The 19,251-nt window shown below is 47.3% G+C and overlaps 3 protein-coding genes across 10 annotated transcripts in view; 1 reads left to right on the plus strand and 2 right to left on the minus strand.

The window, feature by feature from the left end:
* Positions 1-368, minus strand: part of SLC38A6 (solute carrier family 38 member 6) — a 34,267-nt gene extending 33,899 nt beyond the window's left edge. For 3 of the 4 annotated variants that reach the window (XM_015865790.3, XM_032444865.2, XM_085549596.1), the window contains exons 1-2: positions 203-368; positions 14-135 (exon numbers count right to left, since the gene is read on the minus strand). In XM_015865790.3, coding sequence (XP_015721276.2) covers positions 14-135; positions 203-346 — 266 coding nt within the window. In that variant the 5' untranslated portion in view covers positions 347-368. Of the gene's footprint in view, positions 1-13; positions 136-202 lie in introns of those variants that run through there. The other variant, XM_085549595.1, reaches the window with a different exon arrangement.
* A 16-nt stretch (positions 369-384) lies between these two features.
* TRMT5 (tRNA methyltransferase 5) lies at positions 385-4,506 on the plus strand. The gene is made up of 5 exons (XM_015865787.3): positions 385-482; positions 907-1,553; positions 1,910-2,034; positions 2,940-3,591; positions 4,213-4,506. Exons 1-5 carry the CDS (start codon positions 439-441, stop codon positions 4,275-4,277), a joined length of 1,533 nt encoding a protein of 510 aa, XP_015721273.2. The 5' UTR covers positions 385-438; the 3' UTR covers positions 4,278-4,506.
* A 2,110-nt stretch (positions 4,507-6,616) lies between these two features.
* Positions 6,617-19,251, minus strand: part of MNAT1 (MNAT1 component of CDK activating kinase) — a 106,460-nt gene continuing 93,825 nt past the window's right edge. For 2 of the 5 annotated variants that reach the window (XM_085549599.1, XM_085549602.1), the window contains 2 exons: positions 7,661-7,820; positions 6,617-6,938 (listed from right to left, as the gene is read on the minus strand). In XM_085549599.1, coding sequence (XP_085405725.1) covers positions 7,700-7,820 — 121 coding nt within the window. In that variant the 3' untranslated portion in view covers positions 6,617-6,938; positions 7,661-7,699. Of the gene's footprint in view, positions 7,821-19,251 lie in introns of all 5 variants that reach the window. The other 3 variants (XM_015865750.3, XM_085549601.1, XM_085549600.1) reach the window with 2 other exon arrangements.

A 19,251-nucleotide genomic window follows, 5' to 3' on the forward strand; every position in this document is an offset into this window, starting at 1 on the left:
CCCGCGGCCTCACCTGAAGCCCAGGACCCCGGTGCCGGCCATGGCGTAGGACAAGCCGAGGATGCCGCTGCCCATGATGGCGTTCATGAGGTTGAACACGGACAGGCCGAAGGAGGAGCCGCGCTGCGAGGAGCCCTGAGGGGAGACAGCGCTCAGCGCTCAGCGCCCACCGAAGCCGCCCGCCCTTCGCCCCCACACGCACTGTGCCCGATGCCCCCGGCAGCAGCGGGGCGCTGTCCCCGTCCTCCTCGCTGTCGCCGTCTCCATCCTCCCCCTGTCCATAGTCCCGCTGCCGCCGGGCAGACAGGTACCAGCCCCTCCAGGCCCCCCGCGGCACAGCCTCCATGTCCGCACCACAAAGCGGCTCTGAGGGAGCGGGGCGTGAAGCCGGAGGGGGCGGAGTGAAGGGGGCGGGGTGAGCGGGGCAGCCCCGCCTCAATGTTGGAGGCGACGCGGTTTGATGACGCGGGGCTCGGCATGAGGTGAGGGCGGACATGGAGGGGCTGAGTGCGGGGCGATGCGGGACCTTATCGGGACCTTATTGGGGACAGGCTCATACCCAGCATGGGGCGGGATGGGCCGCGTGCTTTGGCCCTGCTGCCTCTCAGGGTGCCGAGGCTGCAGCCACTCCCCCAATCCTTCCTCCTTTTCTCCTCTCAGCTCAGTCTGAAGGAATCTTCCCAGCTGTAGGATCCAGACGGTAGAAGTTTTGCCCAGGGAGGTTGTGGATGCCCCGTCCTTGGAGGTGTTCAAGGCCAGGTTGGACGGGGCCCTGGGCAACCTGATCTAGTAAATGTGTATGTTTGGTGGCCCTGCCAGGCAGGGGGTTGGAACTACATGATCCTTGAGGTCCCTTCCAACCCGGGTCATTCTGTGATTCTGTGAAATGAATGATTTCTCTTCTAGGATATTATGGCAATTCAGGTGCTCTGCCAGACTGCTGCAAACTAATCATTACAGGACAGCTGCATCAAATCCATCATCTCCTGCTGTTTGGATGCTGTTAGCACAGCGTCCTGGCCGAATACCTGCACTCTTTGCAGTATTTCACAATAGAATTCACACAATGCCTGAAACAACACAGCATAACCCAAACCCAGAACTGTATTCGCCGCATCCTGATGTGCGTGGGATGACGCTGCTCAACCGAGAGGCCTTTAAAAGGACGGTCGTTGTTCCAGCTCTTAAAGTAAAGAAAGAAATCGTCCATACTTTGCTGAAGTCCCTAAAACACGCGGTGCTGCAGCGACCCGGCCTGAAGCGAGTGGTTGAGGATCCAGAAGATGAGGACAGTAAACTTGTTATATTGGATCCTCAGAAAATACCCGAATTCTCATTGGGAGAGTCAGAGAAAGAGGTATTAGAGCAGCTCCACGTTAATCCCGAGGTGTCCAAGTACAATTTGGAGCTGACTTATGAGAATTTCAAGTCAGACGAGATCCTGCGAGCAGTTCTGCCTGAAGGCCAAGATGTCACCTCTGGCTTTAGCCGCGTTGGTCACATCGCTCACCTGAATCTCAGAGACCATCAGCTCCCTTACAGACATTTGATCGGTAGGTCAACAACTCTCATCAAAGAGGTTATTTCCAAAGATATTATTAAATTTAAAACTATGACATGTACAAAGAGAACTCACAAGAACTTTATTCCCTTATATTGTGGCATTAAACAGCTTTGTGCTGATGCTTTACCTGTACACAGAAGACACAACTCTTTCCTCTGAACTGTAACAGAGGTCTCACTGCACTGAGCTTTATGTCAGGGATAAGTGTGTGCTTCATTGAGATCCAGTAGTGTGCAGTCATTGCAGGGGGGGGGGCTGTTGTAATATACGTAGTACACTGCAGTGTGTGTATCTTCTATGTAACGTTAAGAGGTTAACCAGAATATCTCCTGTCCTCTTTTTCAGGCCAGGTTATAGTTGACAAGAACCCAGGAATCACCTGCGTGGTGAATAAAACCAGCATCATTGACAGCACGTACAGAAATTTTCAAATGGAAGTGCTCGCAGGAGAGAGCAACCTGGTAACCAAGGTACAGGACTTCAAACCCTCTTACTTTAACCTTGGTGTGCTAAAGCCTGAAGCCATATACAGGAGAGCTGTGGTGGGAACACACCTTGAAGGCCATTCACCTGCCCAGGGAATGCATTTGAATTGTCAAGTCAGAAGTGACAAGCAAATATTCTGTAGATGGTATTAGTTCCTTAGGCAGACATCTGGTGTACCACGGAGTACACACTAAGGAATGCCAGCACACGTCAGTGTGTTTCTTGCTGGCAAAGCAGACACTGCAGTGAACTGGAATAAGTTACTTCAACACCACGCAATTCAGTGTAGCGGTGTGAATAGAGTGTTGTATTGCATCGCACTCTTGTCTGAATAAACACTTTGTTTCTAGGTCTGTTGGTAGGATGAGGGTCATCTTCAAGTTTGGGGTTGGATCTGCTTCCAGCCTCTGTCACCTTGACAGATAAAATGTGTTTTTCCAGACAGCACAACTGGCCCCCGGTGGCTCTGGGTTTGGCTGACTGCTGCCCTTCTCGTGCTGTATCATTCTCAGACACTTATTTATTGTGTAGGCTCAGTGCTAAGGAGGGTTTGAGGCATCTTCCCAAGATCTGTTTTCAATAATGGACTTGTCAGACAGCCATGAAACGCCTCAGATTTTATTTTTGATGGTCATTTTAAGCTGTTGCTTTACTTCCACCTGGTGAGTAAGAAATGCACAGGTCAGCCATTGGGACTGACAGTTGAAACATTCCTTATGGCTATTTATGATGAGCAGACCTGTTTATACACATTACACATAGACTGGCGTTTGTCCCATTGATAGTAAACACGTTACCTTTTATTTTTTAGCTGCCTTCATTACTGACGTTGCTTTTACATGCCTGGAATGTGAACCCAGAGACTTACCCGAAGGTTTCTGTCTTCCAGGTCAAAGAAAATAATTTCACATATGAATTGGACTTTGCTAAAGTCTACTGGAACCCCCGTCTTTCCACAGAGCACGGCCGTATCGTTGAGCTTTTAAAGCCTGGTGACGTCCTTTTCGATGTCTTTGCTGGGATTGGACCTTTTGCTATTCCAGCAGCAAAGAAAAAGTGTGTTGTATTTGCAAATGATCTGAATCCAGAGTCCTACAGCTGGCTGCTGCACAACTGCAAGCTAAACAAAGTAGACAGCAAAATCAAAGCATTCAACATGGATGGCAGGGACTTCATCCTGGGGCCAGTGAGAGAAGAGCTAAGGAAAGAGCTCACACTTGTAAAAGAGCAGAAAACAGCTTTTCATATAGTCATGAACTTGCCAGCTCTCGCTATTGAATTTCTGGATGTTTTCAGGCATCTCTTAGTTGGAGAGCCCTGCAGTGCTGCTGTCCTCCCCACAGTGCACTGCTATGGTTTCTCCAAACATGAAAACCCAGCCAAAGACATCCAGGAACGTGCTGAGGCTGCCCTGGGAGCCTCCCTAGAGGGACGCTGCTCTACTTACCTGGTTAGAAATGTTGCTCCAAACAAGGAGATGCTGTGCATAACTTTCCAGATTCCAGCGGACGTGCTGTACAAGAGGCCCTGCCCTGCTGGAGGTAAGGGATGATCCGGCATGTGGATTTCAGGCTGCGCTTCTGCTGCTTGAGGTTGGTCCCACCTCATCAGTCCCACAGGCCACTTGTGCCACAAGCGTGTGTGTGCCACAGCTGCAGGGCTTCACACACCACCAGTAACCACGGTCGTCCCCTCTGATCCCAGCAGGAGCCTCCACGGACTGCACAGGATCCTCCCACAGCCATAATGCAGAGTTTTTGCCTTTAGATATCCTCAGTGACCAACAAATCGCTCATTAGTTTATTGTAGAAACCAGTTTCAGTGACACTGAGCTGGGCACAGTGTGACAAGTTGGGATAGGGAGACTTTCCATCTGCAGTTACATGAACTGGAAGGAGGTTTTAATAAGGTTTTAATGCCACAAAACATTTTTATGCTGTTAAGTGCTGTGCTGAGATGTAGGTCAGAATGCAGCTCAGTGCAGGTGTTTGGAAAGTCCTCTTCAGCAGTCCATGAAGGAAAGACCTCCCTTTATTGCTGTACCACTCTCCATTTGTGTTTGGGCTTACTGCCTCTAGTTCAGTCCCCTGTGTGCTGCATGGCTTGTGCTTCAGTTTAGTCTATTTACTGCAAGCTCAATAACTTTTCCAACTTTCTTCTAGACAAACCAGCCTCGAAGCGCCTGCGTACCTGCCAAGATGTCACTGAAGAAGGCTTACAGAGCTGAAAACCAGAGTTCTGGTAACGACTGCTTAGTGTGCATGAGGTGTGCTTAGGTTTCCTCTAGTCCTCCCATTCAGTTGTTACCCACCTCAGGTGCAGAGATGCACAGTGTGCTGTAATTTTCCTTTGCGAGCGCTGCTTCCTGCATTCATTATTTTCTAATTGTGGGATCAATCACCAGATTTTGTTCTTCTTACTGTAATAAATCAAACTTGGCTGTTTTTGTACAAAAATGTATTGTCGTACTCTGTTATTTCACACCCTGTCATAACGCAGACTGGGACGGTCTGTGTTATTTTAGTGCAGTTTGCAGTGAGAACAGATTTGAATGGTAGGACCTAGCAGGATGCTCTGTGTAACCCCTCAGTGACAGCACAGAATAGGATCCTCTCTGACAAATGGTCTTTAGGAGTACTGGATTACTCTTAGCAGAGGCACAGACAGCAAGGCAGCCTTTCAGAGGCTGACCCTTTAAGGTACAGAGAGGCAGCAGTAGCCATGTAGCTCCTGTGCTTTTGGAGTAATAAATGCTTTTTACCACTAGGAGACTGAGCTGGGGTTTAGCTGACTCCTGGCTTAGAGTTAAAGCAGGACATAACTTAATGCTATTTGCACACTTGCAGAATAAAGACACGTTTCTGTTCAAGCACCAGACTGAAAACCAGTAGGTGGCTGCTGGGTCCTCCTCTCATTGTGAGCCTTTCTCCTCTCTGTTCTTTCTCCAAGCTGTCCCCTACCTCTGTTGCAGCCTCTGGATGATCCCTGACTGGCTGTTTGTATTCTGTGGGGATTCAAAAAAGCATTGCCCTTAATTTCCTTTTCTTCCTTATCCAAACTATTGTTGGGCAACATCAACTGCAGATGATTTATTTGGGTAGGGAACTCACATCATGCTCTTGGTTTCAGATACTTTCCTTCAGCCCAAGCTCGCTCATAGCAACACTTGCTACATGTCCCTCACCCTCCTCACTGGGGCCAATGCTGTGTCCTAGTACTCACCAGCCTGCTGCTCTGGATCAGTGTTGCTCAGTGGCTCAGTTACAGCCTTACAGCCCTTTTCCCTCAGCCATGCAGCCAGGCTTCCACAGCCTGATTACTGCTAGATTGCATTTATCAGACTAGGGGGAAAAAAGCCATGATGACTCACTCATACTATCTGAATGCAGCTGTACAGATTGCTTCCCAGCCTGCCACTCCAGCCCCAGCATTCCTCCGCTGGCCTTAAAACGTTATCACAGCGACTTTAACCTATTTGTCCTTCCTGTCAGTGACGGTCACATCACATCCTACCAGCCACGGCTCCTCAGAGCAGGAGCTGGACTCTTGCCTCCAGGTTACGATGCCATCACTGCTGTGCGATATGTTTTCTAGCACCACAGCACACCCTCCTCCAGCTGCTCTTTGCATTTCTCACAAACCCTGTGAAGCTGCTGTTGTTTGTCACAGCTCTCCATAAAGCCGTGGTGGCGATGAGGGCGCTGACCATCCTGGCGCGACGCGGTCACCCAGTGAGCTGAGCCAGCTCCATGACCTGTAAGCGACAGAACGCAGAGCCCTTTGTATCTGTCGATTCACAGTCCCAGCCTGGGGCTTCTTGGCACTAATGCAGTGAGAGAAACAAGGCTCTGATCACCTTGTTGCCATCTACATCGCGCTGATTTTCAGTACGTGACCAAAATTTCTCAGGGCAGGGAGAGTTTTAGTGCTCAGCAGTTTTTTCACTTAAGTATTATATGCTATAGCAGAATGACTTGAGTTTACATGCAGATGAATGGACTACATTTAACTACACTCAAAATTAGGGTGGTTTTTTTTCCATGTTTGTGTGCAGCTCCAACTTTTGCATACAACCCTTGCACATTTAAATAGCAAAAGCTACCCAGCGTGCAGCCAAGCAGCAGCAGCACGTGGTACCTATCAGCACACCTGTACAGTTCTGTGTTCATTAGGTTAAAAAGCTGAGGCTGAACAGATTGAATGGAAACTGGATCTTCAGTCAGGTGCATCCTGGTCCAGGTGAGCACGGAACAGCACAGTGCTCCTGGCTGCTGCCACTCCCTGCCAGCGGCCTGAGCTGAATCCCAGAGGAGCTGCCAGAGCTTCTGGCTGCCAGGGAAACCAGCAAGCAGATCTGGTAGCAGTGGCAGCCATCTGCCACGAGATGAGGAACAGATAAATCAAGGACATGTAAACTTGCAGGCCTCACAGATGATAGGAAAGAAACCTCAGCCCCACACACAGCATTACCTGTCAGCAACACCTGGCACGGCACAACAGGCCTTGAAGAGCAAATGTTGTCATCTTCCTCCCCCGTCCTTCATAAAGGAAGCACTGAGTCTGGAATTGAGCTTATTCTTCTCTTTATTACAACTCAGAAAAAATACATTTGGTCAGTACGCTCCTCAGAGCAGTATTCAACAACTAGGAATGGGTGACATAAAACGTGGTCCAGGCTTTACTCTAAAGGCACACGTTGTCCTGAATGGCTTCCAGCCTCCTGCAGTTTATCCATCCCCATGGGAAAAGCACACCAAGACAGGACCCTGTTCCTGCTGCAGTCAGCGTGAGCGAGGGGAAGGGATACATGAAAGCAGCAAATCCAGCGGCCAGGTTTGTCCCAGCAGCCAAAGGGGAGGATGGTCCTGCCAAAAGAAGCTCCTGCACACTTGGCACAGGAGGTGCAAACAGAGCTAAGGAAACAAAACCAGCTGTGACTACTTCAAGGAACCAGCCGTACACACAGATCTCCTCGACTGCCTTCGAGCAACACGGTGGAAAGACCTTCAGCTAAAACTTGGCTTGTTTTCTAGATAGAGGTAACAACCGAGTGACATCAGGAAGGATCCTACACAAGAGTCGTGTCAGCACAGTTCCCTTGTTTCTCATCTCACCCAGCTGGCAGGAGGAAAAACCCCCTTGTCTGAACTGGGGAAGCCAGTTTTATGGGAAGAAAATGTAGGCTCGAATATTGACACTAAAAGTTCTAATCAAAACGGCATTTAAACGCTTGTGCAAATAAAACCCTGCAATAAGAGTTAAACCACGAACTTTAGAAACTTAAAAAGTCTGGCTTTATTTAAAGAAATTTACAAGTGTATCATTCTTTTTAAACCTCAAACACACGCAGCTGAGTTATTCACATCTTCCATTAGATGTGGCTTTATTGCTTCAGCCTCCCTCAGCAAAGCGCCACATGACTAATGAGCTTCCCCACTCCACAAAGATGTATCTGCCGTTTTACAAAACCCTGGTGCAGACTTCGTTGGTTTGTTTTTTTTCCTTTAGCACTGAAACACAGCTGGTTTGACACAGAAAAGTGACTGCAGTTTAGCTATTGTGCGATGGCAGCGATTTTACCAACCTCTGCCACCTTATCTTGCTCCTCACCTCGTCCAGCATCCCCTTATTGCAGCTGATGTGTGCTGGCTAACTGGGGAACCAGAAGAGACCACTGAAAGCATCCTGCAAGGCTCGGTGGCACGCGAGAGAAGAAGTGTAGCCCCCAGCAAGATCCTGTGGAGAAGCAGCTCGTACGTGGTTCAGGTATCTGAAACAGTGAGAAGCATTACGTTAGCACAGGAAGAAACGTGTCAGACACCTTCATAATTGCAGCGGTGAGGCTGGGTATGCTGTTCTGGGAGAAAGCAGACTGCTGATGAGGGTGGACGGTGATAGAACAAGGGGAAATGGATTTAAACTGAGGCAGGGGAGGTTTAGGTTGGATCTTAGGAGGAAGTTTTTCACCCAGAGGGTGGTGATGCAATGGAACAGGTTGCCCAAGGAGGCTGTGGATGCCCCATCCCTGCAGGCATTCAAGGCCAGGCTGGATGTGGCTCTGGGCAGCCTGGGCTGCTGGTTGGTGACCCTGCACACAGCAGGGGGTTGGCACTGGGTGATCATTGTGGGCCTTTTCAACCCAGGCCATTCTATGAGAGCAAAGAGGAAGAAGTTGCCTGCTTGCAGTGCCCGTGCTCATCAGGGAAGAGGTCATCTTCTTTCCCATTTAGCAGCTCCTTCTAACAGTGTTTTCATTCAGTGCTGTAACCCCACAGCGCTTGCATCCCCCATAAGAAAACATCAGAACAGATTCTCAGCGTTTTACACCCAAACTCCATCAAATAAACTGTCAAATAATAAAAGGCAGGGGATCTGCCTAACACAATTAGCAGAATCTCTCACATTCTGAACACCAGATAAAACATATCACAAATGAGAACTGCTTTGCAGTGCGAGTCGCTGAGTTTCAGAGAGCTGTTGTGATTCATCACCCGGTAAGTGTAGGTCCTGGGAAGTCCTTCCACCTCTGGCTTGGCAATTCAAGCATCGTCTTGCAAAACACATCCAGCCCTTTCTAATGCTATCCCGAGAAACCTAAACCAGCTGCACTTCTGGCAGGAAAGCACGAGACTACCAGTTAAATATCCAAAACAGTTGCATCTTTTAATTTACGACTATACGCTGCTTCCATAAAGAGTATATAAAACAGGTCAGGTTTTATAGGTAAGACATAATAAACAGCCGTACCCATTGATGCCATAAATGTGTAGAAAAAGAGGTTACTTCACAATGATTAATTACAGCTAAAAACTATTTCTCGCACCCAGTAACCACAACACACCATCACGAGCAACACTGCTGAGCTATCATTGGTGAGATGCTAAAGGCAAGAAACAATTTGCCCACGATGGCTGAACTGAGGCGAGTTCTGCTGCCCAGCACCAGGGCACAAACCCTGTGGTGATAGTGCTCAATGCAAAGGGAATCTACAGATACAGCAAGTTGTTGTCATCTCTTACTCTGTAAGGAAAGGCAGAGTGCAGGGAGCTCCTGCTGTGCAGGAGGGTGCGTTCTGCCTTAATAGATGCTTTAAAAGACCATTCTTGTTACTTGTCTCTTTAATTTTTGGAGGAAAATCTCATCCTTCCCCAAGGCCTTTTACAACTGCTGTGGGAAACAGGAGCTCCTTCCCCAGCCAGGAATGATGAAGGATCCTGACTGTACCAAACAATTTCCTCCCAAGCACTGGTGTGAAATTACCTCCACCCTCCAAACCAGAGAGTCTTACAAAACCAATTCCCATCGCAGAGAGATTGCACTTCTATCACGTTTCTTTCATCACACAAGCTTCACTTTCCACTCCTGTACAGAACAGTCCAGAGAAAACGGGGATTATTTTACGTTTCTATATTAACCAAGGTTGGTTGTGCACTTTTGGTTACTTTTCTAATAGACCACTAAAGAAAGAGAGGCAGAGTCTATTGTTTCCCTTCTTTTAGGTCAGCCAAAGTTGGGGTAGTAACAACAACAAGCCCTGACTTACAGATATTACAGCATTTCCAGTTAATTGGTACATGATCTGCAAAGCAATACAGGACTCTTCATGCCAAAAAGGCTCCCATCAGCTCTTCCTCGGGCAACATGCTCCCGTGACACAAGCACGACGTGCTGCTGGCTGACAAGTGAGGTCTTTATTTTCCTGTTAAGTATCTAAACCTAATGCTCTTGACCCATTTAATTACTGCGGTGCACCAGGCAATTGCAAAGAATGTGCCACGCTGCAGCCCCACAATGAGAAGGGAATGTTGCGATGGCTTTTCCACGCCGATCCCCATCTGTGCTGTTGAATCCTGCCATGCCCATCGCCGCAGCGTCTCTCTGAACTGGATTCCTGGGGTTTCTGGCAGAGGTCAGCAACTCTTTTCATCTGCACCTTTAGAACAGCACCAGGAAGAAGCGCCTGCCAAGTCTTGTTTCCAAAAGTCAGGCTCAGTGAGGAGCTGGGAGCTGGAGGTAATTGCTCTGACTAGTTAGCAAATTCCAGCACACTGGGTCTGTTTTTCATAGGTTTATTTTAAGTACCTGTAAATCTTATAAGCAGAAACCAGGAAAGAGAGGTTTGTTTTTTTTTCTGGCGCTCAGTTTTTTAACATAACTCGTATTTACCGAGGGCAGACTCAGCTCTGAAGTTAAAAAACAGAAAAGCCTGTGCTATTATTTCTGAGCGAGGCGAACCAGCAGTGTGCTCCATGCACCATGGTTTCACACTTCCCATTCACTGCAATGCAGGCGCTCCGAGTCACGCTCTGCCCAAGCAGGCCCCTTCCCCTCGCTGCAGCCCTTGGATGTTGATCTTCCCCATTAACCTTTCACATCAGTTAAAACACGTCGTATTTTGTTCTTCATGAGCCTTAAGGGCTTTCATTCCTGACCTTCAGTTTCTCATCGCCACGTGAAAAAAAAAAGCTCCTGTATTCAGGGAAAAAAGGTGTCGTTTGCACTCGGTTCAGCCTCAGCACCAAGCTGGTCATTGCTGGGGCTGGGCTTCCTTTCTGCTCTCTGTTTTCCCAAGGCCGTGTCACCGTCACTTCATCAGAATAACTGCAGCAGCCGGAGAAGCACACAGCAGCACTGAGCACACCGGCGGGCTGCATCCCTGCACTGCTGCTTCGGAAGGCTGGGAGACCCAACACCACACAGCAGCACCTGGGATTGCTGGCAGATGCTCTCACTGTTCAAAAGCTGCCTTCACTGCGTGCCTGAGCTCCTCCAGGCTTAGATGCTGCATACACTCAGTGGTCCCAGCCTGAGCAGCCTCTGCCATGTCTCCTGCTGCCCTGCTCACCACTCACACCAAGAGCCTCACAGCGTCACCCTGTACCGTCCTTGTCATCACCTCAGCATCTCCTCCGGCCTCACCACGCTCCAGGATGTGGTTCCCATACAGCTTAAGCCAACTGATGCTGGCAAGGATGGGGCATCACATTTCCTCCCACCAAAGTATTGATGAGCCAATTCTGAGAGCTTGGCTCCCAAAGAGGTGCTTGCTTTTCTTTTCCCTTCCAACCCAACCAGTCTGTGGTTCTATATGTGAAAGTAATGCACAAAGAAGACACCTTCTGTAACGGTTCTTGACTGAACCTGAAGTGGAAATGGGAGCTCTCTCAATTCACTCCCCAGAGGAGGTTGCTGAGAAAACATGGTGCTGGCTGCTGACCAGCTCATGTGGCTCTTCCCATCCTGATCTTGGCCTGGGCCCCACCAGGTGCTCTGTAACCCAAGGAAAGGGAAACCACAGGAACCAGCAAAGCATCATTCCCCATTTGCCATTAGAGGAGTAAGAAAAGGATAAGCTTGGCCCATTTATCTGGACGGAACACAGCTATGGACACTTCAATGCGGCCCCCACTGACCAAGATGCAAGTTTTGATGCTTTTCTAGGGGGTGGTGCAAGTGGAAGTGTTCACCTGGAACATCCCATGCAAAGAGACTGCTGAGCTCTGCCTGCATCGTCCTCTGTGGGGTCACACATACTGGCTTTCCTTCCTCCTCCCTGGTGGCACCTGGCATAGAGAAAGCCTCTGGGAGCATCTCTGGGGCTCTTCTCCCACTTTTAAGTCTTACAGAAACTCATTAAAAGCTTCAGAAGCATCCAAGGGAAGTACTCAGAATACTCTTCTTTCAGAGAGCGGTTTCTATCAGACAGAAGATACACAAACTGATTTTCCTTGGGCAGTTTTTCTGTTGAAGGATGTGTGACCTGGGTTATACTACAGCCTCTGAGCAGACAGAAACTGAGCTCTTCACTCACCTTCATCTTGGTTTGAACTGGTTCTAGGACGTGACCTACACAACCAAAGCAGAATTTGTTGACAAACTACACCAGGTTCATCTCTGTTCTTCATTAAATGGGCCTGGGAATCTCATTCAGGAACAGTCCTCTGCTAGGTAGTAGAAAAGAGTAGTTTTGCCCTCCTTATCTCAGAGATTGTAATGTCCACGGACAAAAATACAACCTGCAAGGTTGATGATAAGAGCAGCAGTCCAGAATAGCAATTCAACCATGCACAGACTCCATACACGCCTAATCCCAAGCCCTCACAAGTCAAAAAGCAATCTTCCATCTACTTGAACACTCTTTGGGATCTGCCAGTACATCCAGATTATATAAACAACCAAGCTATCACTGGTGTTTGAAAGTCCAGCCTGTACACAGCCTGCTGCAACGTACAACCCAGCTGTAAGGCAACCATCGGCTCCTTGCAGGCCCGGCTCCATCCCTGTTGCAGGCCTTGCACCATGCCTGGGGTCAGGCTTCTATCAGCTGCACTTCTCCCTGGAATTCAATTCAATTCAATTCAATTCAATTGGAATGTGACTATGAACACAATAAGATGGAGAATTAATTACTGTGGTGTGGGGTTTGCTACAAGCACCAGTGAGCAGGCAGGCAGCCCCCAACTGCAAAAACCAATGGCTTTCTGTTGTTTCTCAATGATAGTTCTGTTTACACAATTGCAGCCATCAGTGCGAATGCCTAAAAACTGCTCAGTGCAGCAAGGTCCAAACAGGACAGATCCCAAGGCAGACATTAAAAAACTTATTTTTAACCAGATTATGTCACCTGTTAGTCTTGCAACGGGGCAAGACCAAATGCAGCCCGTAACACAGGGGTACAAGGAAAAGTCAGCCTACATGCCACAATACAAATTCGGCTGCAGAAAAAGAACAGCCACAGACAACAGTGAGCTACCATAAATACCAGGAAACCTCAGCAAGACTTCAACCCCATCTGCAGACAGCAGCTCCACCAGTCCAGGTTCAGCTCACTAAGTTGGTGTGGTTGCTGATTATTAATAACACTGTTTACCTCAGCTACTTTTCTGAGGCAGCTGAAATTGCTTACCACAGTGTCAGATGAGTGCTAGACCCAGCACAAAGAAAGGAACATGACAGTCATTGTCTTTTCCATGCCACAAGCTGGCTCAGCCCATCTTAGTGGTCTTTTCCAACCTTAGCGATCTTACAAATTGCTTTGAATAAACATATCTATATGCTTCCTCTTTTTGCGATGAAATCCAGACTCTCCAGATATAAGCAGCATTTCCACTGAGCAGCTAATACACTTAGTGGGGATGGAATGGAGGAAAGGCCTTCTCAGTTGTTCTGGTTGCTGCAGATGATGCTGCTACAGCTGGTTGTAGAGACCTGCAGTCCCACCGCAGGGTCCTGCCCCAATGGCAGCAGCTTCAGACTCACCATTTCACATGGAGAAAGCCTGCAGCCACCAAGTACTATAGACATAAAGCCTATATTTAGGCCGTAAGCACTTTGCCACGGGACATAACGCCCTTAAACAGTGCAGGCTGATCTAGTCTCACTTTCAAAGGAACCACAAATCCAATTACACCTGCAGACGGTGTGTTAAAAATGTTAAAGCACAATTAAGCTCATATTCCACCAAGGAGTTACACAAGTCAGAGATTTACATCCAAGAATTCATGTATGTAAATCCAGAGCGTGCTCGACTAAACCATTCTGCATTTCATGTGAGCACAGAATGCACCACGGATGACACCCTAATTACTCTGATAATAACCAAATGTCACATTTAATCAGGTTCTCTTAATATGCCACTGGACAGCCTCACTTCAGACAAGGTATAACACTGTTTCGTCCCTAGAAAACGTAAATAGCAGTGCAAGCCTGCACATTCCTGTCTTTGTGGTGAATTTGGGCATCCGAGCCCACGCAAGAAATCTTGGAAGTACTTTCAAAAGCTGAAGCACTGATCGAGGTCACGCTGCTGTTTGTTTTTTCTTCTGAATTAAAAACAAACACCCAAAAAGCCTGAAACAGGCAGAGTACCCCACAGCCAGCAATCAGCAAACTGAGAGAAAGGGACCATATTCACATTGTGATTAAGTTGGCATGGCTTACAGCTTTCTGTGCTGTTACAAACCCAAGACGGTGATTATTCTGACGTTCTCCTCATGTTAACACACAATGTTTTAAAATAAAACAGGGAAATGGAAAGCAGAACCTGCAAACACATTAAGCCTCTGCATGGAGGAAAACTAAAGGCTTCCCAGTTGCCTTTTGTTTGGAAGTGACATGTTGACTTTGCCTTCTTTATTGGCTCGGGGGCTTCCTTACACCCACATCCCTCTCTGTAACACTCTCAGACATTTTTAATGGCTCCACAGACACCGGTCACAAACCTGCACTGATGATGCTGTGCAAACACTTTGCTCCTCCTTGCTCAAACGCCATCCCCAAAACACGCCCAACCACCACCATCTGGATGATTCGTTTTTCCTTCCAACCGAACTGATTTCTGCTTCAATCCTTTCCCAAGCAGCCGCCTGGATTCCTCACCCCAGCATACCTAACTGGGAACAAACGGTTAATGTTTATTTCTAGAAAGGGTTATCTCGCTCACAGGAAGCCTTCCCTCAGCGCCAGCCACTTCCGCAGGCCGTGCCCTCACAAGTGGAGCAGTGAGGAGGGCTCGGAGGGGCACCTGGTCCCCCATCTGTCATCCCCCCGAGGTCACTTGCCAGCTGTCTGTCCTCTCAACACCCGGCCCCCTCCACCACCACCCCAGGCATTCTCCCTCGCTCAGGTTTCCAGGTCTGAACTTCCAGATCCAGTAAATCAATCAGCCAACGCAGAAACTCCTCCAACAACTGCAAGTAAGCAGTTTGACACCCTTGAGCAACCCCGCCGCGTAACAAGGACACTGCAGTCCCAGCTGGAATCCAGCAAAGCGCTCACTCTGCATGGCTGGTATGGATTTCACCCTGGGACTGCTGAACTGCAGCTACATTTAGTCTATGACTAAGTCAGGCTCCGCTCATATTTGACCCTGGGAAGAATGTCATTGAATGTAGGGACTTTTCTCAGCTATAATTTCATATTTTCCCATTTAAAGGCTAAAAGCACCAATAAGCCACCGCATCCACAACTGCAAAGTCACTTGCTTTAACACACTGTGGAAATGTTTCAGCACGGCTCGATCTTCAGAGTTTTCATTTCCCCTTCCCCTCAAAACCGTGCTTTCCTCCTGCAGACTGTGCTTAGGACAAAGGGCACCAGAAGAGCGTGCGTATCTTTAACTACTCTTATTACACCGAAGAACCATTGTTTTGAAGTATGCTACCTGGGTCAGGGATGTTTCCACAGACCTATCCTTCAGAGACAGAGCAAGTTCAGTCTAAAGAACATCACCACACCTCCCCTGTAACCAGGGGGACATTTCCCTGGGTTCAGCTCCTGGAATACAGCATCTCCTGTGCAGGCAAGAAGAGAGAATGCAACTTTTATTCTGAAAGTCCTTTTTTGGATATCCATAACGTACATATACATATTCTTCTTTACGGATCAAAATTCCCCCCGTTCCTCACCCTCTGCCTTTTTCTCCAACTTCCTCACACCCCACCTCATACCATAAATCCCCCAGTGCACAGCCAGCAATCCATATTGATGAACCGCGTTTCTTTTTGAGCAGGAAACATGAAAGAGATTCCTAACAAACCAGCCCCGTGCAAATTATGCAGCTATGAAGCAAACCGGAACCCTTTGTGAGCAGAGCGCTCAGCCTCTACCACCTCCAGGAAGAGGACGGGACGTCCCACAGCTTTTCCCCTCCATTTTTGGTATCTTTTGTGGATGGAATCGAAGGATTAAAAAGCATCGCTTTCTTCCCCTCAGCATAAAGGACTGAAGTGCATGAAAACGACACAGAAAATGCATTTACCACTGCCCCGGGATTTGCAGAAATCACCTCTGATGGGGAAAAAGAAAATCATCTGAACAAAGCAAAAAACGTGTATGATCTCAACCTTGAAAATCCTGTCTCCCCCAGGTCAGCTGTTCTGTTTTCACTGTAATTGCAGAGTCCTCCATTCCGACAGAACACAAGGCATCTGCATCGTATGCCACTTCCAGTTTAAGATGACTCAGAAACAAAACAGTACAAGATGCACAAGAATTTCTGGAGGCTTTTCGAACCACTGATAATGATCAGATAAGTAAGCAGCCAAACCTAATAATTATCTCGAATGAGTAACTACAAGCACAGAGCAAGCTAAAAAATAACCCAAAGTTATTTTCTCTAGGCAGTGTTTAAAAAACATACATGTCAAAAGCAAAAATCCTGCAGGTTGAATGACACCACTTCAAGAAGCTGAGACTGCTCAGGTCAAAACAAGGTGAAAACAACAGCCTGCCTGGTATCACAGCTGACTAATGCTCAAATGCATTAGACTCTTTGTGTCTTTGTGTTCCGGGTGCAGTTGAACAGGTCAGCACTTCGAAGTGATGGTGAGGATCAAGTTTACAGCTCCCAGCCATGCTGACATTAGCTCCTCAGGAAGGCCTGGAAGAGGTGGCAGGGAGAAAAGAGAGGAAGGCAGGAGCTAAGAGTGGGGGCTTATCCAGTGAAACGTGGCTGGGCCAAGAGTTATGAGCATCTGCTTAAGCCACGTGCTGAGCTCTCAAACAACCTGCATAGAGACCACTGAGCCCATCAGGTCAAAGGGGTGATTCTGCCTTTACTCTGCTGTCATGAGACCCCACCTAGAGTATTACATCCAGTACTGGAGCCTCCAACACAGGAAGGTCACGGAGTTGTTGGACTGGATCCACATGAGGGCCGTGAAGATGACCAGAGGGCTGGAGCATCTCTCCTACACGAACAGACTGAGAGACCTACGTCTTTTCAGCCTGTAGAAGAGACAGACTCAAGGAGAGTTCAGAGTGGCCTTCCAGTACATGAAGAGGGCACACAGAAAAGCTGGGAGGGACTTTTTATCAGAGCAGATAGCAACAGGATGAGGTGAAATAGTTTTTAACTGGAAGAGATTAGATTTAGTCTACATATTAGGAAGAAATTTGTTACTGTGAGGGTGGTGAGACACTGGAATGGTTGCCCAGTGAGGCTGTGGATGCCCCGTCCCTGGAAGCATTCAAGGCTGGATTGGATGGGGCTGTGAGCAACCTGGTCCAGAGGGAGGTGCCCTTGCCTATAGCAGGGGGTTGGAACTGGTCTTAAAGGTTCCTTCCAACCCAAACCATTCTATGATTCAGTTTCATGAGGTGGTCTCAGACATGCTCTGGTCTTACAGTGAGAATAATATTGCTCCTCCAACCCCAGACTACAGGTTCAGGGACACGAGAGGTATGGGAAGTCTAAATGCCAGTGAGTACTGAGGCAAATTACATCTTAGGTACCTCAGCCTTTTCCATGTCTACTGAAGACAGTTCTCAGTTCTCAGAGTTACATTCTGAGAGGGTTACACTCTCCTTGGCTTGCCTCTTCTGATGAACTTCCATCAACACAGCATAGGAGCTATCATTCTTTGGCTTAAAACATGATTTGACTAAAAACATTATTCAGCCTCTTTTCCTATTTTAAGTTTAACGTTTCTATTGTGAAATCTGGGTGTAGTTCTCTGGATTTTATTGTCTCTTCCTGTTGCGCCCTCGTTAATTTTCTAGAGGGAGAAAGCCATGATGATAGGAGATTGCTGTTGCACATGAGCGACATTCAAAGTTACTGAAATTCTCCATGGATTATTTGTACAGCAATTTAACCCACATTGCAAACTGTGTCCCCAGTAAACATATCAAAGAAGCTGTGCACGCTGATTGAATTGGTTCTGAAACCCTCTGGTGAAGAAACTGCACCTTTAGATGCTTGCAGATGTGCTCTGCAATTGTGTGTGCAGGGGGGGGAATTATCATTCATAAATAATGGTATTTAATAAATTATCTGGTGATACCTTGCTGAGGAAAGAACTCAGATTAACACTAGGTGGCAGAAGCCTCTGTCACATCAGAGGCACCTGCAAAGAGATCTCCTCATTGACTTAAAACTGTTGGCTTCTCCTGGACTCTGGCACACTTTCTGCACTTGAACTATAAACTGCATCTTTTTTAGTGAGGTGAAATTCCGTGACAGACAATTCTGTCAAGATTTTATGCAAGTAAGAGAAAAACTGACAGTTTAAGAGACAGAAACAGCCACGAGAAAAGCAGCACAATAAAAACATACACAGTTAGTTACTGTGAAAAATAACCTGAAGCCAAGCTTGGATGATAACAGCAATCAGACTGCCACAGATGAACAACCAACAGCCTACAACAATCATGCAAACTGCTCAAGAATCGGTGCTAAGGAGGTCTCCAGAACATGGCAGCTGTTCATTCAGAAGCTATTTTTGTGATTATGTACAATCTTCCACGACACAACTAGTTTATTTGATTTTTATGTATTTGCCCTTTGAAAAATGCTTGTGTTTCATTTTCTTCTGTTCTGGCCACTCTTTTGTTATCTGCTCAAAGTTTCTTTCTCATGTAGTGTAAATACAGAAACAAAACGTTCAGTTTCTGGTTAAAAAGGCAAGTGAAGAAATATCAGCAACCACAACTCAAAGGCAGTAAATGAAGAAGGATTTACTGCAGGCTCTAGCAACCTGGATAGAAAAGAAAGTAAACATCAATGTGAGATGTGAGCAGGAAGCTCAGAATGCAGAAAGGAAAAGTGAAAACCAGGCAAAACCTAGGTGTTCAAAAACATAAATATATGGGGAAAATCACACTATTTCCTTTGACAGTAAGTAAGAGCTGAGAGCAAAGATTGCTTCCAAATCACCATGGCTCCGCTGCTTTTACACTTCCCAACCAGTAACTTCCCAGATTTACAGTGCTTGAGGAGCGGGTTCTGCAGGGGAAGATGGTGCCAATGAAGAAAGAGCTTGGTAGCACTGCAGTGGGTTATTCTGCACCTCTAGACACCGAGGCTCTTGGTGTTTAAATATAGTGTATTTTATCATTCACACTTGTCAGCAGTGGAAATTGTCATCTAAGCAGTAAAAGATGCTGTTGAAAAAACAGGAAGGATTGGTTAGAAAGTAAAAATTACTTTGGCTGTGACACAACTCATCTGATGGCCCATTTGGAGGGTAAAAGATCAAGCCATCCATTGGAAATTGCTGCCTGAAAGTCAGAAAAACCAATAGTAGGTAGGAAAGCCTACTTGCCAAGGCTACAGCCTCTGCCAGCAGATTATTAATGCATGTGTCTGCATTCTTTAATGTTTCCTAAGAAGCAACTACGTTAACTGAAAAGGTGTGATGTGTCACCATCCCTTCCATTCTCTCCTCTTCATCTTCTTTCCTATATTAAAACCTTGGCTA

Source organism: Coturnix japonica, chromosome 5, assembly GCF_054131305.1.
Source record: "Coturnix japonica strain WE chromosome 5, WE-NBRP24, whole genome shotgun sequence".
NCBI classification, from domain to species: Eukaryota; Metazoa; Chordata; class Aves; order Galliformes; family Phasianidae; genus Coturnix; species Coturnix japonica.

Excerpts from the sequence above, each read along its gene's own strand:
- TRMT5 (XM_015865787.3), top strand. The coding sequence starts at position 439 with ATGTTGGAGGCGACGCGGTTTGATGACGCGGGGCTCGGCATGAG. Across the intron at positions 483-906 it reads GACGCGGGGCTCGGCATGAG|GATATTATGGCAATTCAGGT; the intron begins GTGAGGGCGGAC and ends TTTCTCTTCTAG. Across the intron at positions 1,554-1,909 it reads CCCTTACAGACATTTGATCG|GCCAGGTTATAGTTGACAAG; the intron begins GTAGGTCAACAA and ends CCTCTTTTTCAG.